Raw genomic sequence first — 24477 nt, forward strand, 5'->3', positions numbered from 1 at the left:
GGGAATTGGACCCAGGGAAAGCTGGCAGTGGTCAGGGTATACTGGCACAGTCTGGGGTACACCATACTAATCACAGACGGCGCTCAGAAAACAAGACTGGCCCTGATCTTGTCTTGAGGCCAATCATGAAATCAGTCAGGGTTCCTCGTTTGTTAGTGACAGAGGCCACCCCTAGCTAACTCACACCGAAAGAGGACTCTCTGGAGCAATGGGAGAGAGTTGTTGAGGGAAGAGTTGGTGAGTTAGGCCTCCGAAAGTGCAGGGCCAGCGCAGCTGGGAGGACTTTAGAAGCAGGTTCTTGTGGGCAGGCTGAGAATCTCCCTGCTGGGTGGATCAGCCTAGCACAGCTTTGGTTCAGCAGCCAGAGCACAGAGCCCAGTGAGTGTCTCGTGAGCCCAGCCTGAGTTCTGAGCCTACTCCTTGGCTGGGGCGGTGTAGGCTTCTTGATTGACAGTCCCACCGAGACACTACCCAGTGAGGAGGGAGGTACCCCAATTTGGAATTGGGGTGCTGCCAGCAGAAGAAGTGGGGCTGTACCACTGGGCCATGCAGTTTCATCAGCTCAGTGAGAGGAGCAAACAGCAGCTCATCTAGAGCAGAGGGAAGTGGAGAAGTTGTTCCTTCAAGCTAGAAAATGACAGTGTACGCCATCGCTGGTCCACTGGCACCTCTGGGTGGAGTGTCAGAGGCTGACATGAGGAGCCTGGGCCAAATAGATTAGGGGGAAGCCCTAACCCTCAGGCTGGCACTCTCACTCCTTCCCCGCTGAGTTTGGACTTTGCATAAGCCTGGTGATTTTGGGAGGCAGTAGGTTCTGCCTGGTTAAAATCCATTTCCAATAGCCCAGCATCCACTGGGTGGGCACAGGAGCCAGATGGGCTGGCGCTGACAGGTGCCATAGGCATGGTGCCTGCTCTGCACTAGAAATGCTGTTAACAAGAGAGCCCCCTTTCCTCAAGAAACTTCCTTTCCCACGGAGCAGAAAATAAGCACAGGAATAGATGAGCCAATACACGCTGTGTACATTAAGGTGATGGAGAGAAAAGCTTGGGGTGAGAGGTGCTGCTTCAGCCAGGATGGTCAGGGAAGGCCTCTAGGAGGCCACAGGCCAGGAGCGAGGGTGCAGAGCCTTTTGTGTAAAGGCTCCAAGACAGCAGCAACTGGCTTGTCCCCACCACGTGGCATAAATGAGGAGGGGAGGAACAGAGTGAGGTTGAGAAGGCTTGAGCAACATAGCAAGACCCTGTCTCTACAAAAAAAAAAAAAAAATTAAAAATTAGCTGGGTGTGTTGTGCGTGCCAATAATCCCAGCTACTTGGGAGGTTGAGGTGGGAATATCCCTTGAGACCTGGGAGGTTGTGGCTGCAGTGAGCTATGACACCACTGTGCTCCAGCAAGAGTGACAGAGTGAGACCCTGTGTCTCAAAAAAAAAAAAAAAGACTTTGGAAAACAGGGCCCCAGGGCCCAGGCTGCAAGAGCAGTTTGGAGGTGCGTTCAGTGGGGGCTGGTGGTAGCTGGGAGCAGGGGCAGTGCTAGGGTATAAGAGGTGTACTCCCCACCCAGGGAACGACAGGCCGCTCTGGGCACCTGCAGCAAATTCTGACAAGTCCTCATGGAATGAGCGAGTGAGTGAGCAGGGGAGCCCAGTGTTGGCCCAGTGGCTTCCCTCTGTAGGCTGACAGATGCCAGCATCTCTGGTAAGGTGGCTGGTGCCCACTCATGTGTCCATTTCCCTGGGCGGGTCTGGGTCAGGAGGGCACTGTGGAGCCCCTTGGTCTGGAACACCCTGGCTTCGTGGGCAACAGCCAGTGAGCACAGCTCTGCTGGCAAGGCAGGGTTTGGCTCACTGATCGGCTTCCTGCTTTTGTGTGGAAAACACCGAGCCCTCCTTCATGGCACCTTTGTGCCAGTGACACCACCAGCCGCTCTGGTGCTCCCTCTCCCTCCTGCTTTCCTAGGCCTGTCCCGCTATGGGCTTCTGTGGGCTCCCTAGCCTGGGTGGCCTTCGCCTTCCTGACAAGCGCGTGGTGGGGGCTGTGGTTCCCTGGGGTGTTGTGCCTTGATGCTCCATTAGCACTGGAACTGTCTCCTTTAGCAAGCAAGGCCTCTGGCTTGACTTTTCTCACCAAACCTGGGAGCTTCCATATGCTGTGCTCTTGGCTGTGCAGGTAGCACAGCTCCAGTGGGAAGGCTGTCAGTGTGTTTGTCACTCCCTCTCCATTGGGTGACTTTGATGTGTGCTTACAACTGTGCTGTATCAGCTAGGAGGAAAGCAGGTACAGCCATCTATAACTTTTTCCAGATATTTCTATGGACGGCTATAGTGTGGATGGTCATGTCACCATGGAATCCATGGAGGTAACCTGGCCCGATAGTGTAAGGATTGTTTTAAACTAAGGAAGGGGAACTGGAGAAGGACTGCCCCACCCACATTTGCCCTCTGTAGTTCCTTCTGGCCCTTCAACACCAGTTCAGGTGTTCATCCCAGGAAACCAGCCCTGACCTCTACCCTTGCCCCAGCACACATGCCCTAGGTACCCTCTCCAGCCCCAGTCTCTCTGTAGTGTAATGGTTTATCTCCGTGACTGTGTCCCAGTCTCTCTGTAGTGTAATGGTTTATCTCTCTGACTGTGTTTATCTCAGTGAAGTGTGTGTGTTCCCAGGCTGGTCAGGATGGACCCTCAGTAACCCTGTGGGATGAATGCATTGCTGGCCATGTGCAGAAGTCCCTGGATTGGGCAGCTGGGGATGGGATGAGGGAGCTAGTGCTAGGCACTTGCCATCCTCTTATCTGGGTAGGCCAGGTGTTTTTAGTCAGCCGCACCCTCCTTTCAAGCCATAAAGAGCCAGGGCCTGGGCTCTTGCCCACTTCTCAGCATAGAAGCCTTGTCTGTTCCCATCATTTGGCAGGGGTGGGTGGTAGTGATGGGGCTCCTCTCAGAAGTTAGAGCCCTTTATCAGTTAGGGCTGATTTCTTTGGAACCAAGAGTTCTTTCACCATTGCATTATCAACACCTAGCCCAACCTGCACACGAATAATTCCAGCACATATTCACTGAATAGGTGAGAGAGGGAGGGAGGGAGCCTTTGCAACGCTTGAGGAAGAACTTCTTGGCGCTCCAGCTGGGCAGTTTCTTCCTCACCAGCAAGTGCTTGACTTGGGTTTCCCCTATCACAAGGAACTCTCAGAATATTCCATGTCCCCTATCACAAGGAACTCTCAGAATATTCCATGCTTAGTTTGCTGTGTAGACATTGAGCAAGTGCCCATTTGGGGTTCTTCTAGTCCTCATTGGCCTGTTTTCCACCCAGTGGCTATAACATTCATCTGAGGCCAGGCGTAGGGTATGAGGGAGTATGTAGAGAATATTTACAGTAGAAAGGGGAACCGTTGTGGAAATACAGTGCTGAGGCGTTCAAAAGCCATAGCTGTTATGCTGAAACTAAATAGAACCCTTGATTTTCTGTTTCACTTCAGAGAATGCCTTGGTGGGGACTCCTTGTAGCCGCAGAACAGCCTGCAGAGCAGAGGCCAGCCCTCCTGAGCATTACCTGACGCTTCTCTGTAGGTCAGGAGGAGCTGTTCTCCTGGCATCTGGAAGGGAGGGGTCTGTGGGTGGGAGAGAGGGCCCTCTGCTCCTCACTCAAGGTTCTTCCTTGTCCCTGGGGAGGTCCCCTGCTCTAGCAGTCTCTTCTCATCCCAGCTCAGGAAAGCTTGTTCAACTGTTTACTATCACACCTCCCCCTCCCACCTCCACGTCACTTGTGTGGAAAAATCCCTTGTCAGAAGTCAAGGGGCTTTTGTGCGTTTTTAAAGCCCATTAGCTTGATAGACTCCATAACTCTTGGGACAAAGAGTCTGGGCCTAATTCCGTGCAGATGTTGTCTCGTCGTATACTTTTTTCTCCTTTCCCAAATCTGACATTGGCAAAGGGCAGTTACCCCTCTATTTGTGGTTTTAGCAAAGGATCAGTGCAGAGTCATGTGCAAACGTGCTTCTTATGACTTGAAGAGTGAATAGCTTTTCTGGTTGTTTTCAGCACACGCCAAAGAAGATGAGTCAAGGACCTACACTATTCTCTTGTGGAATTATGGGTAAGTACCCAAGGCCATCCTGAGAGCCATCCCACTGGTCCTTCCAGCCAGGGCCTGAGTCCTCCAGGTGAGACACTAAAAGCACTTTTTGGACACAGGTTTACAAAGAGCAGGACTCTTTCTATGTGTCTTAACTATGTCAGTCCCCATCAGTGCAGGAGTGGTCCTGGGGACTGCTGGCCTGGATGAGGGACAGGGACTGGTATGTGGTTTATGACTCTCACGTTGAGAATTTCTGACTGACTGTTAAAGTAATTCATGTTGATTTTTTTTTCGTTCAGAAAATGTACCATAGTGTAAAGTATAAAATGAAAATCTCTCTAGCTCCAGTACCTGGTGATGGTTACTGTTGATATTTTTGTGTATGTTTATGTTCTCAGTATTTTTTCCTCGCCTACTCTATGATGAACATATAATTATATAAAACTATATTCGTTTGCTTTTTTTCCACTTGGTAGTAGTTACCATCATGTTCCCATGGCATTAAAATTGTTAATTTCATGTATTTTAATGGTCTTTAGTACTGCATTGTGTGGCTGTATCAGAAAGTCTTCAACATTGTAACTGTTTCTTGGCTGTTGGCTAAAGGGTCTGTTTTATTTGCTGTTGTAATTAGCAGGGACTAAGTGTCTCAGTCTTTATCTACCTTTTAGATTATTTCTAGGGATAGTTCCCAGAGTAGAATAGAAAGGTCAGAGGATAGGGACCTTTTTTAAGGTTATTGATTCATATTGCTGATGTGCCTTCGAGGAAGGCTGCCTTGGTCTTCTGTTTCTGTGCAAGTGTGAATTGCTGTTTTTATGTAGGGGACAAAAATGACTGTATTGATTATATTGGTTTCTTGATGCTCCAGATGTTTTGGCACAGTTTCTCCTTGTGCTGTCTCCCTGGAACTCTTCTTGTCTCCCTTTGGGGATGTCTTGACAGATGTAATGTCTGTGTTGAGTCAGAAACCAGACTTCGATGATAGATAACCACTGTGGGCTTTCTAATTCAAAGTTTGTAGGACCGTGTAAAGTCTTTCTTGCCTTTCTTTCTCAGCCCTTTCCCTCTGTGTACAGTGTTTTCTTTTTCTTTAGGCGCAATTCCCATAGGTACAGTGGCAAGGATAGAGGGGCGCTGGATATGACATACTGAGTGCTGTGCTCCGTATGTGCAGGATCCTATTGACTCTGCCAGTGGCTTCAGTGGGGAGGGGGATGCATTCACATACAGGGAAACTGTGGCCTAGTGAAGTGACCCTCCCCAAAGTCCTTTGTAGGCAGATTGAACTTAGGTAGGGAAGAAGGAAGATCTTCTCAGTCACGTGCCACAGCTCTGGGAGAGCTAGATGATCCTCTTGGTGCTGACACCCGGAGACAATGGAAACAGGGAGATCCCTTGGCCTTGGTTTACCGGTGTGATACACTTTTGAGGCCTGTCCCCATATGATTGAATATCTGCTTTGTTGTTTATGGCTTCCAACAAATGATTAGCACCCTGACCATGTGGCCCAGAAGCCTGCCTCATCACCTGCTTCCTAGGATAATCTCATGATTGAGCTGCCTTCTTCCGTCATGCCCAGGAAAGGGAGAGAGGCTCCTGGGCATGCCCAGCCCCCCAGTCCTGCCTAGATCTTAGCTATAACTGGGCCAGACCAGAAAACCAGGTTGTGGATATGTTGCTCTTTATTTCAAGACCATTTATAACATTAGGCTTTCTTGGCATTTGCACTGTGTAAGTCATAACAAGGTGGGACTCTCATGGGTTTGTGATGGGCATGATTGGGGCTCATGTAGTCACTCTGAACTTGTTCACTTTTCTAAGTCTCAGTTTCCTTATCTGCAAAATGGCAATTATGATAGTACCTACCTTGTGGGCTTGTTGTGAGGGCTGACAGCGTGAAATAATATTTGTAAAGAGATCAGCACAGAGTGAGCGCTCTGTAAGTAACAGGTAAAAAGAGGACTGAGACCAAAATTGAGAATTCTTCCTGAGAAGAGGCCTTCACACCCAAATAAAGGAACTACCTTGGATTTTTTTTTGGGGGGGGGGTTAGAGAGTCACCCTCGTAGGGGAGATTCTCAGGCCCAGCGACCGAGGCAGAGGCCCTGGGGAAAGGGAAGTGTGTAGGGAGAAGCTCAGATTGCCCAGGGAGTCTGTCTGAGCCTGCAGAGCCCAGCAATTTGATTTCTACTGGGGGAGGCCTGCTTTTTACCAGGGAGGCCCATGGTTTCCAGGAGGGATGTGCTGTGTCTCCAGGCTCTTGTTTACAGAGTGGCTTTGCAGGAAGTGCTGGCCGGATCTAGTGCCTGGATCTCAGGCAGGCTCTTCCCTTGCACGGGTCCCTGTCTTCTTCCTGGTCCATGGGCCAGTGCCAGGGCACTGCCAGGCAGCAGAGGGAGAAGCTGGGTGCAGCTGTGCTCTTGGGGGTTCCATGGAGTCCATTCGTCCTTCTCTGCTGTTCTCAGTCCCACGGGCCTCATCTTCTATTGCTCAGCCCCCTCCCTGATTTAGGAAAACCCTGACCATGTGAATATGCACTACCAAGGTACTTCATTTTACCACATTTCATTTTCATTATCAGTGGCTTGTTCTAGTAGATATAAATTGAGCACCTACAGTGTGTCTGGCACTTGGTGTAGGGATAGAGTGAATCAGACCCTTCCCCTACCTTCAGGGAAATTTCTTTCTGGTGCTGGAGAAAGATCTACCAACAGTGACTTCCCTGTGGGTTAGTCCAACTTTGATGAAATGGCCGAGGCACTTAGAGCCATGGCAAATCTCCCCATCTTCCTGAGCATTGCGGGTGTTTGTGGGGTTTTAGAGCTGGCAGCACATCAGAGGTGCCACCTTCATCCTTCCTGCCTCTATCCTTTTCCTGCATTTGCTGGGGCAGAAGCATCAGCATTTGGGGAGGCCTTACCAAGCCCAGCAGGCTAGTCAAAGCTCAGGTTACCTCTCCAGCCCACTTAGCCCCAGAATTGAGGTTTTGTGGCTTTGCCCTGTGAACTGGCAGTGCACCCCAGTTGGTGAGATTTTTATCTTAGGTGTGCCTGCTTTTCAACACTGTGAGGGGCCGGCTGGACTTTTGTAAGAGGGTTTTGGGCCCTTCCAGGGCTGGACAATGCTGAGCAAAGATAAAATGCCAAATTATCATATCACTAGCCCCCAGCCTGTCTCCAGGAGATAAGGGACTTGTGTTCTGGCACTCATCAGTGGCATTCTCTCGAGAGAGCTGGAGACAGTTGGCCCTGTGACTCAGGGTTTTTCCCTCCTAAGCCCCCATGCAAGGGTCCTAGCTGAAAGCCACCATGAGTTGGAGCTTCGTAAATGTTCTGATGAAAATCCAGGCAGGTGCAGTAGTGGAGGAGCACAGTGGCCTGGTTGCTGCTGCCTGAAAGGCCACCCTTTCAAGTGGCTCGGCCTCCCCTGCACACACATAAAGGTATTACTATTAGAATCAAGGGCTCACCATAATTTTTGGGGGGAGGAGATGGAGTCTTGCTCTGTTGCCCAAGCTAGAGTGCCATGGAGACAGCCTAGCTCACAGTAACCTCAAACTCCTGGGCTTCAGTGATCCTCCTGCCTCAGCCGCCACCATGCCCAGCTAATTTTTCTATTTTTAGTAGAGACAGGGTCTCACTCTTGCTCAGGCTGGTCTCAAACTCCTGAGCTCAAGCGATCCTTCTGCCTCAGCCTCCCAGAGTGCTGGTATTAAGGGTGTGGGCCGCTGTGCCCAGCCTGTTTTGTTGTTGTTGTTGTTTGTTTTTTTAAAGTACTTCACTCTCTGTGATTGCGAGCTGGATATCGGGCCCCTGCCCACTGGTGTGTTCCTCACACCAGTTTGGGAACTTGACACAAATGATTTTGTGATTTTCAAAGTAGGGGAGAGAAACAAACCAGCATGAGGTGCTGATGGGAGGAGCAGGGCAGAGTGGAGCCGAGCCGCTGCCCAGCCTGAGCCGCTGCCCAGCCTGCTCTGTGCCAGCCCCAGTGCCCCCTATTGGGATACCAGCTCAGCCGTGTCACCAAAGGGCCATGTTTCCCTCTTGGTTTCCTTGCTCGCCCCCCAGAACATCCCCAGCCCACCTTCTGTGCTGACATGGAATTTCCTCTGCCAACAGCTTTTCTGGGTAAGGGCCATCTGCATGACTAGTTCTTGTGCTCTTGACAAAGGAAACGTTGGTCAGGTGCAGCTCCATGGGCGTGCCATGGCCAGGCAGGTGAGCCAGCCCCTGCTTCTGGCTCTGATTTCTGGTGGGTGCAGAAAGGGGCCTCGGCTGTGGCTGAGAGAAGCAGCCTGTGTTGGGAGAGGCAGGGGCTCGAGTGTGGCCTCAGTACAGGCTCCCTCTGGATCTCCCGCCATTTGTAGGGGTCACACGTGCACTAGTTTAATCTTTTTTGGTGAAACAGGGAAAGTGGGGTGATAGCAGTCTCCATTTACCACCCTTGGCTAATTGTAGCCATTCAGTGCTGTCTGTTGAGGGGACAATGGACACCACACATTCCATTTTCCTCACCACTCAGGCGAGGAGAAGACTGGAAATTGCATAATATGTGAGACAGCGAAGGCAATACCAATTATTTCAATAAGGCCACTAGGAAAAGTCTTGTAAATACAAGTCAGTGGACAGAGAACAAAACAATTCATATGCTAAAAAAAACTGGATGGAAACCCATAATTACTTTAGGAGTTATGGTAATAAATTATTTATTAATGTAAATTATTTCACAGGCAAAGAACATAGAGGAAACTTGAGCAGAAGGATCATACATTATGTATAGAAAGGAATTGTAAAAATATTACAGCAGCCCTGCTTGTTCTGTTGCAGTCCAGGTTTGTCAGCGTTTTAATTACAAGCCCTCACTTTCCGTGTTTAATTACTTGGCTGTTAAAGTCTACTCTGTACATAAAAGGGTTGTTCCCGGGGGCACTCTCTGTATTAATTTCTACAGGGTAAACCAGTTGGCTGTGTTGAGCTGGGTAGGACTAAGAGATTTCACTTTGAGATTTGGTAAATTTTGGTCTTTTAACTCAGCCATGGTTTGTTGTTGAAAGTGGAAAGTGATTACACCTGTAGGAAAAGGCTGGCATTCAGAGGTTGAGTGTTTTCGATTTCTTAGAACAAATGAATGGAACAAAATGAAGAACAGCATTGACAAAATCAGAGCTATTCAAGCCCAATATTTGGTCTCTAACAGAGACCAAAGACAGACTTTTTCTGTCTTTCAGGGATATCATTTTGAATATGATGATTGGGCCATGGCCTCCTGTAAGAGACTGTTTATTAACCAGTATAATCTAGAATGAGATTTCTTTTCATTAAAAAAAAATTACGTCTGCATACAAGTATACATATGTGTGATTTTCAAAAGATCTACTTTATTATTTTTAATTTATTGTGGTCATATATGTGATTTTTTTATTTTTAATTTTTTTGTCTTTCTATTTTTCTAATTTTGTGTAAATCTCTAAAATAGTATAAGACTTGTCTGTATAGGATGCTTTAAATTCTTCCTTGTACCATTTCTCAGTTTCAGACAGTGTTTCTGGAATAGAATACAGAATAGAAGTAGATGCAAAATGTAGTTGGCACATGATAGCTGTTCACAATGGCAAATGAAAACAGAGCCTCCCAGGTGGGCCAACTTGCGGTTGGGGAGGGGAGCCATGGTAGTGCCTGAGGACAGGGAATGGCCACTGCCAGACTGTCTTTGGGTGCCATGTTTTCCACACGGAAAGACAGTCAAGTTAGGAGGCGGCCTGGCCCAACTGCGAAAGCATGGCCTTGGGATTGCAGACTAGGTTTAAGTTTAGGCTTTGTCTTTTGCCAGCTGTGTGTCCATAGGGAGATGCAACGTTGTTCTGAAGCTTGGTTTCCCCAGCTGTAAGATGGGGATCACCGTGACAACCCATGAGATGAGTAATGTGCTTGAGATACATACTCATGCTCTTTTCCCGCTTTAGCCAGGATCCCATTGGGGTGTTAGCTAATTAACAGTAAATACACATTTATTGACAGTTTCCTAAAGAGTCCAGCTGCCAGTTCCCCAGTCTATATGATGGCGCCCAGCTTTGCTGTGTGCATCTGTCCGTTGAGAGATGCATCACAAGCAGCTGCCCGCTTCACATGCACCGTGTGCACCACAAACAGGATGAAAAATCAGTGAAACTGACATTGCTGTCCCTTCAGAGTTCTTGTTGCCATTGCAAATACTAGCTTTTCCCTGCACATTTGTGAATGCCCCTGGGGCCTGGCAGGTGGAGGGGGAGGTCCCAGTCTGGGCTGAAAGGGCTCTTGCAGGGCCCCAGTCCATCCTGCTAGCACAGATGCCTAGTCTCGTGTGGTTTTTATACCTAGGGTATCCCACTGGGCCTCTTTTTTACAAGAGCAAAGACTTCCCAGAAGTAGTGGCACCTGCCATGGTACTCCCACCCTGCTGGAGAGGGCAGGGCCCTGGCAACTGCTCTTTGTCCTCACCAGCCTCTCTGTCTTCTCCCAGAGCCCCACAGGCCAGCCTTCTTGCTTCCCTGCATGGAGCCTGGTGAAGTGTTATCTCCAGCCATCCAAATCCCTTTCCCTCTTGTTTTGTGTGAGGAGATTGGTATCCTGTGTCGCTGTCTCTGAACCCAAAGCACAATCGCCATCTTACAATCCATTCCAGGTGACAGGGCAGGACCAGAGGCTGAGGCCAGGGCCGGCAAAGCCAGAGAGCTTTTCTTCCTGACATAGCTCTGAATTGAGTCTCCATTCTGGCAACACAGGCAAAGAGACACTCCGGGGGGCCAGGGTCTCTAAAGTCCATTTAAAAATAGATGACACCATTGAGGGAGAGCTCAGGCCATTGCCCTGTTTGTTCCCTCCCCCACTGTGTTCTTTTTATAAGATCAGTTTAACAAAGCTGTCTTCAGAAAGACCTCAATTCTCTAGAGTTCCCCACTGAAAGAGTTGGCCAGCTTTTCCCCAAATCAAGTGCTTGTAGCCTGGTGGACAAATTAGCACAATTCAACCCACAGGGCAAGGGAGAGATACCTAGGGTCAGCACAAGTAAATAGGTGTGAAATCCAGAATGAGTCAGGCAGTCATGGTCTGGCAGCAGACTTGCTACTTGGGTCTGGGAGACTGCAAGAACCTTGCATCTTGGGTCTCTACTTAAGGTGCTTGATCTTTTCTAGAAACCACATTCTGCCTGCTGTGCTTATGTCACTGCAAGGCAACGTCTAATACATAGCACAGAGATCTCCAGGGGTATAAAACTCCTCTCTCTGTCTACTGAACTTAAGAAGGCTTTTAGTCTCCAAGAATTTGGAGCCCTGGGAATTTCCCTTCACGTTTAAGGGCAGAAATGGAAATAAAACATTTGAGGTCAAACGCCATTCGTGTTCTCTCACGTATTTTTCTTTCTTTGAGCTCTAGAGTCTGTGCACCCAGCAGCCTTCTGTTTCCTTAGTCAAGGAGTCGCGGACCAGAGTCTTGTGAGTGTGAATTTGGGGATTTTGGTCCTTGTCTCTGCGTGCATGGGCATCTGATCCTCCTGTGTCTTGCAAGGGAGTTAAAAGTGAGAAACTTCAAGCTCAGTAATTGAGCCTTAGCTTTGGAAAAGACCTTGGTCACCTAGTCTGTCCAAGATTGTCTGTGAGAGAACTGAGTCCAAGGGCGTCGGTGTGGTTCACCCTCCCATCTGCAAGCAAGGCTTAGCGTATGTTTGTGCTGTGCACACGTGCGCAGTAGTCCACGTGTGATTTCAGACTTGTATAGATAGGCTCAGTGAGGATGTGGAGAAACTTTAGATGCTCCTAAAGGTTAGTGTAACAGGCACAGCAGAGAACTTAATTGGCTGGTGACTTTGCCCTCAGTTTGTGTGCCAGGTCTTCCAGAGTCTTGGTGTTGGGCTCTGGGTGGGGACAGCCCCTCTGCAAAGCAGGGCACAGCTGATGGGCCACAGAGAATATGTTCTCAGGGAGAAGGTGGGGGTTTCAAACTCTGTTCATTGGAGTAGTTAGCTTCTCAGGCCTTTGCCAGTGGCTCTCCATCCAGAGCAAGTTGTGCAACTTGAGAAGGAAGCCCTGAGGGGTCCCCACCCTGTCTTGTGAAACTTGGGCCTTGGAGTACTTGAACTTCGAAATGATCCTTCTCCATAGTTCTACTTTCTATAATTGGCACAAACCAAAGCATAAACACCAACTTTCCATGATGTTATGAATCCAGATTTGTAGTGACCAGAATTGTCAACCTCCAGAAGCTTCCTGGGTATGGCTGGATAGTCTGACAGAACTTCCATTCTGATAGTTGTTTGCAAACTCAGGCCCTTGTGTAGCCTGTAGTCCAGGGCAGTGGCTCTCAACATTTTTGTATTAAAATAGCTTGGGGAGCTTATTAAAATGCAGGTGCCTACCCTGAGAGATTCTGATTTACCAAGTCAGGGATGGGGCCCTGAAATCTGCATTTTAGCAACCCCCATCCCCACCCCCAACCCCTGCTACCTCCCAAAGGATGCTACTGCAGGTGGTCCAGAATCCACACTTTGAGAAATCCTAGTGCAGGGAATATAAGTTCCCATTCTAACTGATTCCGCAGAGATTGGTACCCAGTTGCAGAAAAGCTGAGCCTCAACTAGAAGAGCATTTTCCAGTACTGTTCATCATCTCATTGATGGCTGCCAGTTTTGAGAGCCTGCTCTAGGCACTATACTAGACACCTAATTAATGCTCATAATAGCTCTGAGAGATTATATATCTTACAGCGCTGAGGTTTGAACCCAGGTCCATGTCCTTTCCACCACACTAAGTGAACATTGCTCAGTGGACTCCCCACATCCTTGGCCATTGTGACGTTTGAAAGAGTTATGGTTGTTTGTGTAGAAGTGGTATTGAATGGAAGGGTGGGAGTACCCTCTTTTCCGAGTGCTACCGAGGCCCTTTGTACAGTGTGATGTCGGGGCCTAGCACTTGAGGCATTTTGCTATTAAAAATTAGCTTCTATTCCTGTTTCTTTTGTCTGGTGACCTGACCCAACAAATTGCTTTCTGTTCCCTGAGCAAAGGGGGAAAACACAGGGCTAAACATATCTTCGATTGTTTTTACTTTTCTTTTATTGTACTTCTCAAAACGATAAAGATAGAAACAATTAAAATACTATCTGCCTTGCAGACAGAACAAGTGGCCACCTGGCTGGCATTGTTACACAATAGCAGTGCTTTGCATTTTCAGAGTATTTCAGATGTTACCCCGCCAACAAGTCTCCTAGCTGCTTTACACATGGCCACACTGCCCAGGTAGAGCAGAGAGTACTAGGCACAGCCCAGGTTGGACCTGCCTGGCCAAGCAAGACTTACCTTTGCCAAGGCCAAAGGGCAGGCAAGACCAAGTGAACACTCACAACCATCTCTGCAGCTTTTACATGCATTTTTGCAATCCACTCCTCCCTCCACCCACTGCCAACTGAGGACTGCCATGTGCTACACTCCGTGCTAGGCACGGGAGAGGCAAACTGGGCAGGACTGTGCTTGAGTTTGCAGCCCAATAGAAGTAGACGTGTAGGCAGATAATTCAGGTTCAGGTAACATACGTGCCATACAATTGAAAATCTAGGCAAAGAGCTGTGGGTGCCAAAGGGCCATACAGAGAAAGCGTATCCTCCAGGGAGGTTTGCGTTGGCTTTTAAATGAGGAGACTCTCTTGGTGAACAGAGGATAAAGATACGAGGAGAACATTATAGACCTTTGCAGAGGTGTGAAGATGTGAAAGAGCTGACGTTTGGGGGAAAAGCTATAATTTCTCTTCACAGTTGAGAGCTGATTCTTTGAGTCCTCCCTGCAACAAAGAAATCGTACATATTGAGGTCATAGGGGCTTATTCAACACAGTGGAATAGGTCCTGTAGGCAAGCCAGGACGCATTAAAGTTGACCATCCAACCCGGTCCCACTGGGGATGTGATAGGTAACCTCAAGGCCAAGTAAATTGGACTCCCACCCTCTGCATGTGGATTTTACCTGTGCTCACTCCTGCAGTCTCCTTATTAATCTTTAGAAAAGACTAATAAGAATGACTCTTCAGTGTTATCTACACAAACCAGAAGGGGTGTACTTTATGGGCAGTTTCAGGGATTTTCACAGCTGATTTTGACTCTACCTGATTCCCGTCTGACTGCCAGTGTCATAGGAAGTTTAGTACCTGATTGTAGGGTCTGTTGGGGACAGGAGGAGGAGGCAGGGGCCCAGGTGCCAGGCTGAAACGCTCTGTGCTTTCCAGGAGGCAGTGGGCAACAACTGAAGGGGCCTTGCCACGATAGGTGTGGGCTTCATAAAGTTCTCTAGAGGCAGTGAGAAGGTGGAGTAGGGAGCCCCTGAGGAGTCTAGTCAAGAAGCACTAAGATCATGGATGGCCGCAGGAAAGGAAGGGCACTGCCATATGAGAGACATGGTATATTCATGTTTAACTTGCTCAATGCCCCAGTCTTCTCATGATTTCCCTATATATGGGCAAAATTCCAGGCCGCTGGAAGAAAAATGTAACAGAAAGTGGTGTCCTCTGAGGATAGGATCAACTCCTTTTAGTATTCTGGGTTTCCTAAGGCCTGGCCTGACACTCTTATATGCTTCAGGCTCCTTTAGTACCAGCCATTGCGGTGCCATCTTGGGGCTCTTGCTGCTCTGTGGCTGGGCCCATTGGGTCCTTCCTCAGTCTGTTATGTTCCTGGCCCATCTGGTGCCTCAGTGCCTTGTCCCAAAAGAGAAGTTGGTGGCCGGTGTTACTCTACACAACTTCTTAAAAACCCAAAGGAGCCAACCTGGAGGAGGATGGGGCTGTAGGCCCTCACCCTGACCCTGGTTCATGTCCTGAGTTAAGCAAGAGCACGGCACTGGTGGGCTTGATGGTCTCATCCCCTACATATTTGATAATATGTTTTTCTCATAGAAAATTTGGAGACTATAGGAAAACAAAAGAGAAAATATAAATAAATCAGCTGTCTGCTAATCAACTAAATATTTTGGTTTTATTCCCTTACATATCCCTTCACATACAACATACATATTTTACTAAATAGGAATCGTACTGTCTATATAGTCTTTTTCCTGTTTCTTTGTGCTTAGCATTACATTATTAGCATTTCCCCACATCATTAAATATCCTTTGAAACTCTGGTTTTTCATGCTCCATGTTATTCCTTGATAATTTATTTAACCAGCCTCCAACCATAAGACATTTTAATTATGTTTACCATTTTGTTGTTACTTATTATCATTTTGATGAACATCATCAGACATAAATCTTCACTTTTTAAAAAATAACTTTCCCTCTTTATCTAAATCAGATAACAGATTGTCATGACTCAGTCAATGTTAGTTTATATTTCTTTTAATTTTACTTTATTATGTTAGTTCACTGAACTTTCAACTGCTGACTAATGTCAAATTTAAACTGTTTTAAAAGAATGGTGAATACTCAAAGGGAATGATTTCTGTGGGTAGTGAAGGCGTACTTGAACAACATAAATACAATGTGTAAGAAGATACTTTCGGGTGATTTGGGGAAATAATTGATGCAGTCCATTTTGAAGGAACAGGTATTGAGACTTTCCTTGGTCAGGGCTAGGGAAGATTCAGCAATGAGGTGAACTGGATATTACCAGCAGCCCTGCTTTGTTCCAAGTGGCCTTCCTCTCTCCCTCCTCTCCTGTTTCTGAGGTCTTCTGTGAATACAGCCTCTGGGTTGTTTCTCCCTGTGTCCCTTACCAGGGTCCCAGCCCCTCAGACTCTGGGTCTCATGCGCTCAGCAGGCTGCCCTAGAGGAGGAAGCATCACATTTAGTGGGTTTGGCTTTTCCTCTGGCTCAAGGATCTCCCTTGGCCTGCACTGGTCACCCATCTCGAACTAGTCCAGTGTATGTGTCTCAGTGCCCTTTGAGAAGTGGCTACTCGTAGAGGAGATGGGTTTGTAGTCCTTGGTGCCTGGAGCAATTCTCTGAACCTATAGCCCATGTTGCTTAACCCATAAACTCCTCGAGGGCAGGGCCAGTATCAGGTTCACCTGTGGTTCCCCTCAGCACTGTAATGTAGTGAAAAGAGCATGGGCTTCAGGTCAGACCAGCCTGGGTTTGCAGCCTGTCACGCGTTATCTGTGTGGCCCTGAGCTAGTTCTCAACCTCCCTTATGCCTTATTCTCTCTGTCTGGGCCATGCTGGCAGCTGCATGTAGGGTGCTGTGTGCATTACAGGGCCCAGGTTGAATGCTCAGTAAATGTGTATTTAAATACCTACTGAATATTATTTCAGGTTTCATTTCTATCCTTCTGCTGACTAACTCAAGCCATTCACAATTTGCATGATTTATAAATACTTTCAGTTTAAAAAAATTGAAAGTGCTAATTTTTTGATCCCTGACAACATACCGTATTTTGTAACTTTGCCTTTTGTATTATAAACTTGAATACCAGGACTATGTCAAATTTATCTTTGCATCTCCTAAAATGCCCAGCATAATGCCTAATTCCATAGTAGGAAACAACAAATAGTTCTTGAAAATGTCTCTAAAATAAAGGTTCAAATGCAAATTCAGCATTTCATAGAAGGGTTAGCTTATTTATTCATATGTTCAAGTAGAGAACTCAATCTGTAAGTTTAAATTGTACCCTTAAGTCTGTGAAGCTCAAGACTTACTCTTACACATTTTAATTGCTTGAAGTGTCCTCAGTTTCAATGAGAAATCAAGTGAACACAGAGAAAGTGCTGTGATTGGCAGCTGTTGGTGATGTGCATATTGTTGTTATTAATATTATTGAGCATTTTGGTGGAGGGGGCACAAGTCAATGAAAGATCCAGTTTCTATCATCAGTAAGTACTTTAAAAATGGAATTCAGATGAACTAACCTGGAAGCACCTCAGCCCCTTTTTGGCCGTGACCACCTGAAGTACTGAAAGTCTCGTCTTTGCTTGTGATCTTCTGCCAGGACATTCATTCCAAGTCCTAAAAGCAGCAGAGAACTGAGTAGAGACTTAACAGAAATGTTGCCCTGACTCTGCTACTGGCCAGCACAGGGTGCAGGGCAAGTTGGTTTTCCATCTATAAGCTGAGAAAGCATTTTGGGTAAAAGACTATTGCTTTGAATTTTTCCTGGATGGCAGTACAGTATGATGGAAAGAAAACTGTATCAGGAGTCCCAGGGGTATATCTGGATTCTAGGCCTTGCTCTGCTGCTAGCCCAAAGCCTTGGGAATCGCTTCCTCTCTCTGGGCCTCAGTGCCTCATCTGTAAAATGAGGCTGGACTGGATAGTTTTGAAGGGCCTTCTGGCTTTTACATCCTCTGTTTGAAACGGGCTGTTGATGTGGTGATAAAGGGCTGGAGTGAAGGCTTCTCAAATCCTGTTTTCTCTCTGTGTTATTTGTGAACCAGAAAATGACAGATGGCGAGACCTGGACAGGAAGTGCCCTCTTCAGATTGACCAACCTAGCGCCAGCATCTGGGAATGCCTGCCTGAAAAGTGTCAGGATGGCTCACTGTGGCACCGGGATGCAGTGACTGCCTGCGCCGTGACTAGCCTGATCAAAGACCTCAGCATTAACGACCACAACGGGAACCCCTCAGCACCCCCCAGCAAGCGCCAGTGCCGCTCACTGTCCTTCTCCGATGAGATGTCCAGCTGCCGGACATCATGGAGGCCCTTGGGCTCCAAAGTCTGGACTCCTGTGGAGAAGAGGCGCTGCTACAGTGGGGGCAGTGTCCAGCGCTACTCCAACGGCGTCGGCACCATGCAGAGGAGCTCCAGCTTCAGTCTCCCCTCCCGGGCCAGCGTGCTCTCCTCGCCCTGTGACCAGGCAGCATTCCACCACCGATTTGGAGGGCAGCCCTGCCAAGGGGTGCTGGGCTCAGCCCCCTGTGGGCAGGTGGGCGACACTTGGAGCCCCGACCCACACCCTGTGGGAGGGGGCCGGCTGGACCTGCAGCGGTCCCTGTCCTGCTCGCACGACCAGTTTTCCTTTACAGAATACTGCCCACCCTCAGCCAACAGCACACCTGCCTCAACGCCAGAGCTGGTGAGACGCTCCAGTGGGCTTGCCCGAAGCCGCTCCCAGCCATGTGTCCTTAACGACAAGAAGGTTGGTGTTAAACGGCGGCGCCCTGAAGAAGTACAGGAGCAGAGGCCTTCCCTGGACCTTGCCAAGATGGCCCAGGTAAGAGCCCCAGCAGCCTGCAGGGTGCTTGCAGAATCCTTTTGGTACTCATTAGAGCCTCTGCTGATCCTGGCCCATCCTGGCCGAGAACATAATGCTTATTTCAGAATACTCAGGAGTGGGTTAATTTCTTTGTTTTTTAAAAATCCTATTCAAAGAAAGATTATTTCAAGTTGGTTTTTTTTTTTTAAAAAATTATTTCTCTCCATTTAAAATCAGACCTGCTTTTTCTCTGTGATGTGCAGTGCTAGTGGTGCAAGAGCAGAAGGATGGTGAGAGGCAGGGCACTGGCGGGCAGACCAATGGGACGCAGCACTGGTCCTCCCCTTCTGGCCTTTGCTGGAGCCCTCTCTCTCAGGAAGCCCTCCCTGCAGCCACTGTAAGAAACACTCACACACACTGGGATTCAGTGTTGCTTGGATTATGCTGATCCTGAGATCAGGGCTGTGGGTAATGGTTTTAGAGAGCAAGAGATGGTGGGGGTGGTGCTCCTTGTTTTGATTAAGCTTTGAAATGTTAGACCATGAAGAAATAGTGATCAATATCCTCTGTGCCTCCTTTGTAATCATCCTGGCTTTTTGCTGTAGGAGAGCCTCTGGCCACACAACCCCTGTCACTTGGACTTTATCCTCTTTGTCTTAGAGTCCTGCCTTATGCCAGCACTGATCTTGGGTATTGATTTGAATGAGATGAACTTAGAGTTGATATATCATCATCAGGACAATCTCTGAGCCTAAGGGTTGGCTGTATTTTGTTCTTACTGGGGATAAGAGTGTCTAGGCCCAGTGAATAGGGTTAGCCCTTGTGACCTTTGACTGGGGCCAGGTGGTTGTGACAGGACGCAGCGCTGTTGGTTCTGTGTCCATCCAGAAGGCTTCAGTTGCTTACTGCCATGGTGTGGACCATCATCTTTGCTGGTCTTGTGTGTATAAACGTTCATCCTTGCTGGGTTTGGGAGGAGGAAGATCTGTTTATTGGTGGGGACAGTCTCAGAGGGGATGGTCTTGCTTTTGCAGCATCATGGCTAGATCCTGGGCGGGCAGGCTGCTTGTGTCCACTCTGATTTGAGTGGGCACAGTGTCTTCCTTTTAATGCCTGATGTTTTCTCAGTTGGGCTGCCTTTCATTTTAGAAAAAAATGCAGTTTCTATTTATGGAGTTTTTCTTCTCTCCCTTTTAGTTCCTACTTCCAGCCTAGAGGACCCCCTACAAAAGAAGAGGTGCAGGTATCTCAAGCCTTGAGCATGCCTGGCCCCAGAGTCCAGACGTTCTGGCTACCTTTGTTCCAGAGCCCTGGCCCTGCCCGGCGAAGGCAGAAGGAGGGCAAGATGATGGTGTGCTCATGCCTCCCTATGCCAGTGGGTCCACTTGAGGGGAGCCTGAAGTAGTGTGGGGAGACCTCCTGCCCTTCCTGGTCCAGGTTCCGTGTCTTCCATTGTGGCTCCCGGTGTATCCCTTCCTGTGTAGTAGACAGTTTTGACCTTCCTAGCTGGACAATGATTGAACACATTCATTGGGCCCGAGGAGGAATTTTCCTTCTCCAGAGAAATTTAAATAAGTAAAAAGGCTGGAAAGGTGACAGATTTGGGTGACTTTTGAAGGCAACCCAGAGCCCTGAGTTCTGGGTGCTATAATGGCTTCAGTTAAATTTTTAATGCTGAGCTTATTTTATTAGCTAATAAGCTAGATAAGTAATAAAAAACAACTTACACATGTTATTATATTTTACTAGCCACAGTTGGAATAACCACTGCCATCACTGGAGACATTTCCTGGCCTCACTTGGGTAGAAACTGTTTAAAAATATATTGTTCAGTGGGGCTGTACCCAGATGTGTAGATTGCTTCATTGGCTCCAGGTGGGCCTCCAAGATCTGGGCATGTGCACTGGAGCCTGAGGAGGCTGCCCAGGTTCAGCTTGTCAGTCCTTGGCCACCTGCGCAGCAGCAAGTCCTGGGTTGGACGGGGTACAGGAGAGTAGAGAGGGACCTCTGGGAAGTGTGTGTGCCCAAGGTCCTGCAGCCAGACCCCTGGAGATGAGCCTGTAGACCTTGAGCCACCCCTGCCAGCCTCTCTCACAGGGTTCTGTAGTTCTGCCTGCTTGGTTCCCCTACTGGGTGACTTATGGCCTCAGGAGGTGGGCCTTGCTCTTCTACGGGCAGTGAAAACTAGGCTTGAGGGAATCCCTGTACATTTGTTAAGAGCCCTGACCTGAGCCTGGACAATGCAGGGCTCTGTGCTTGGGTACCCAGCGAGCTGGGCGTGTCACTGGTATATAAGGACCTGTATGTTGCCAGATGGTGACTCATGTGGGACCAACTGCCCATGGACCCTGGTCTCTGTGCACTGTGGCTTCACTTAACATCTGTGACTCGCAGGAAGTGGGCAGGGTCTGCTCTGCATGCCCATGGAATAAAGGCTTATAGTTGGGCTTTCCATATCCCTGGAAGGGTAGGCTTGTACCAAGGGTTGGCCCATGCTTCCTTAAGCTGGGTCTTTTGATCTTGGTTTATACATTTGCTTTGGGGGGAGGGAGCTCCACTTGAGCATTCTTTATGCCCAAGTAAAGGAGTCTCTTTATGCATGGTTCTGGGACCAGATGCATGAGAGCCTTGGATTAAAGGTGCAAAATGCCTTTTAGGTTAGACTTTTGGAGCAGGTGGGCTGAAAAACCTTGTCTTCCCTGGAGGTGCTGCGTGGGGCTGGGACCTTCAGGGTCCAGAGCAGATCTTGAGGGTGTGTGTGAGAGCACCCTCTGGCTGTCAGCCTCTCCAACTTGCCAGCAGAAACGGGACCAGGGAGAGAACCCAAGAGTCAGACCAACATGGGGGGCGGGCAGGAGGCTCTGAGGTCTAAGGCTCTGCCTTTGTCTGCAGTTGGGTTCAGCAGGAGCAAGTGCCTGCAGGTGTAGACTGTGTGCTAGAAGCAGAGGATGTCAGAAGAAGATGTGACCTTAGGGCTTGTCCATTCCAGCCTGTCCTGAGGAAACTGAGGCTCTGTTAGCCTCTGTGCACTAGGGTTCTTCTGGACATGGTGTTTATTTTTGGATCCACATTTAGGATGGGATGTTGACAAACTAGAAGGCCTCCAGAGAAGGGGCTGATGGTCCCGGGCAAATTGCTTAATATATCTGTGCAGCAAATACCACCATAACCACCACCATAAGACTGTGGGTAGAATAAGGGAAATAGCGTGTGTACAATGTGTTTGTGTGTGCATGTATGTATGTGTGTATCTATAAGGGTGTGTATCTATATATGTATATCATATATCTCCATCTATCAATATATATATGTGTGTCTCTGTGTCTGTTAATATATGAATACACATACACACCACCCAGCACACTGGTTGGCACAGGGTGAGTGCCAACAAATGCTCATTATCACTGTCACAGTTGCAGGCCATGGAGGGAAAGTGTGGGCTTGTTCTGGGTGACTTCAGAGGGTGGGTGTTCGTGGGAGGCACGCTCAGTCCACTGTGAGAACTCCCCCTTTTCTTTATTTGCCTGCTTTCCCCCTTTTGTTTCTGTCCTCCCTTTTCTGTCCTTGTCATTTACTTCTTCTTGCTTGTTCATCTTCTTGCCCCATCGTTTTTCTTGTATAAATGGGATGGAGACCTGCTCTGCTCAGCTGCAGGGAACTCTGTGTTCCTAGGCGAGGGTTATGAAATGGTGACAGAATTGGATTTGCCCCCCACCAGAGGAAGTTGGCCGTGTGTGAGCATTCTCATTTCATGTCTGTCACCCTTGAAACCAGGGTAGAAACATCCCGGGGGCCTACCAGCCGCTGCCTCCCCGCCCCCCACCCATATCCCTGGGGCACAGGTGTTCACTCAGCACCCAGTGGTGGCTCTTGTCTCTCTTGGCAATGGGTGGGGGTGTGGAAATTGCACTCAGATTGTCTTTGCTCATGTCTTCTTTAAATCCTAATGCCAAGATTATGGGTAAGGATGCCAAATGAGCCAGCAGGTGACCGGCCATCTGGACCCTGAGTGAGGGAGGTTGATTATAGTGAGGAAAGCCCCAATGGGGGAAATGACGCAAGGGCCTCATCTAGAAATGTCTGCCCTCCCTGTAGTTGTAATTATAGCTACTTGGTTCCTCAGAGCGAGTTGCTTAAAGGCAGCCCAGAGGACAAGTTAAGCTCTGATTCCTGCCGTAGTGTGACCCTGCTGACCCCCTCACTGCATTCCTGCTCACATGGTCTTGGAGGCCCCTTCTGCCTGGTGATTCATGTGAAGCTGCAGCTACCCTTTTGCAAAGTAATGTGTGCCATCCAGGGCAGGGCCTAGCTTGAGCATGTGAGTTGTTTCTTAGCTAATATTAGTTACTGCTTTTTTGCGACCTGCTTGACCATCAAGCATTGGTTGGCTCCCAGCAAGACCTGAGCTATACATGGCCATTTAGACATGGATCCTGTGTGTGAACAAAGATTTCAGAAAAACTGACAATTAAAAAGTTTACCCACTGAATAATGTCCCACTGGGTGTCACAATCCTTGCTGTATTTTTAACACCACGCTGCTCAGCTTGAAAGAACAACAAATTGTGTCTCTCAACAGTGCTTCAAATAGAAACAAGACATTTGTGGGAAGGGGTCAGGATGCTGAAACAGAGGTGTCATTGACTCTCTAGTGGCACCTGCCACCCACTGAGTCACTGACCTCCCTGAGCAGGCCTCAGAACAGGCAGCAACTGTTGTCTTAGCAGATGTTTGAGGGCCCCAGCAAAGCTGGCCAGGGACAGTTTAGGGTAGAGAAGAAGCGTGAGGTAGAAACTAATATCCCCTCACATCTTTGGGAAGGCACTGAGAGCCTTGTTCCTGCAGATGAGTCCAGGAGAGGGCAGGACAGGGCCCCGGGGCCTTCATGGGATAGGGCTGTTGCTATAGCACATGACCAGCGGGCTCATGGCAGATGCTGGGCAGGTCATTCCCAGATGAGGCTCCAGTGGGGGCCACCTTTAATGAGGGATATAGGCCCTCCTCAATCACCTTGTGGGGGACCCTTTACACCACTGGCTGTGTGACCTTGTTCAGACAGCCCCAGCTGTGCCTTTCCTTGACCAAGTTTCTGTGCTGCGGGCCTGGCTTGCCCAAGCCATCACAGCGCTCTCCTGTCCTCTGCCAGTGGCCAGCCACTCTGACTGTTCAGGTTTCTTGCTGCCTTGCACCCTTAGCATCCTTCCTGCTCGGATAGGAAACTGCTGACAAGTACAAGAAGTCAGAGGTGGATCACTCTTTATAATATGGAATGCAGATAGGTATGAAGATCTGGTGAGAGAGGTAGACATGGAAAGCCCCAGAATTCCAACTGGAATGAAGGAAATGCTAAAGAAAAGTAAAGGGAAAAACCTCTGTGGGCACATGGGAATAATTGCTTCTGACTTGAAAATAGGACAGGCTTGAGTGTTTGGATGCCAAGGGGTGACAGCTTTGAGCTCTGATGTAGCATGCCTCCTTCCGTGTTCTTGACAGACATTGCTAATTAGTCGTGATGTTCTTTTCAGGTGACCTCGGAGGAGATCTTAGACTCTTCCCTATGGCCATCTTGGCAGCATTGCTAATTGATGGATAGTTGAGTGTCATTTGCTGTCTCTGTTCTAGTCCATCCTGTCATTTGCGAATGAGTCTGCAGAGTCCAGGGGAGAGTCGACAAGGTTTGAGAGTTGCCCAAAGCCACATGGTTACTTAGAAGCCCCAGATTCAGTGTGCCCGCTGCCGTGCTTGGTCCTGAGTGAGGGCCACCCAGCTGGCCTTTCCAGGGAGCTGACTCTCAATGGGATGCAGAGTGTGTGGTGGTAAGTGGGAGCAGTGGGAGTCAGATCGGGGTTCTGTCCAGATCCCGCCACTTTGGTGCCCTCGACAGTCACTTAACCTCTAAGCCTCCATGTTTAAGTCTGTAAAATGGGAATAACAGTTTCTATCTCTCACGAGTGTCGGAAGGAGTCATGTGTCATGGATCTGGCACACAGTTGGCAGTTGGAGAATGTCAAGTTTGATTAACAAAGACGCCAAGGCCGGCAGACTTTCTCCTGTTACTCCTGTGGCAGATCCCTCGTGTGGCTGTTCTAGGCAGTCTGCTCGCGTTGCCACTCTTGGTGGGCCAGGATCCTGCCAGCTGTAGGGTGTGCTAGGATCAGGGGGCCAGAAGACAAGCTTCAGCTCTGTGCTTGCTCTGTCTTTTCTCTCAGAAGTAGGTGTATTAGTGTCACCACAGAACCCCTGGT

At 48.6% G+C, this 24477-nt stretch overlaps 1 protein-coding gene across 3 annotated transcripts in view; it reads left to right on the forward strand.

The window, feature by feature from the left end:
* The window catches only part of LOC105880357 (EEF1A lysine methyltransferase 2), a 155651-nt gene that overhangs the window by 81242 nt on the left and 49932 nt on the right, over positions 1-24477 (forward strand). For all 3 annotated transcript variants that reach the window (XM_012781332.3, XM_012781334.3, XM_012781339.2), the window contains 2 exons: positions 4042-4096; positions 17473-18251. In XM_012781332.3, coding sequence (XP_012636786.1) covers positions 4042-4096; positions 17473-18251 — 834 coding nt within the window. The remainder of the gene's footprint in view (positions 1-4041; positions 4097-17472; positions 18252-24477) is intronic.

The sequence above is a fragment of the Microcebus murinus genome, chromosome 14 (assembly GCF_040939455.1).
Source record: "Microcebus murinus isolate Inina chromosome 14, M.murinus_Inina_mat1.0, whole genome shotgun sequence".
NCBI lineage: Eukaryota > Metazoa > Chordata > Mammalia > Primates > Cheirogaleidae > Microcebus > Microcebus murinus.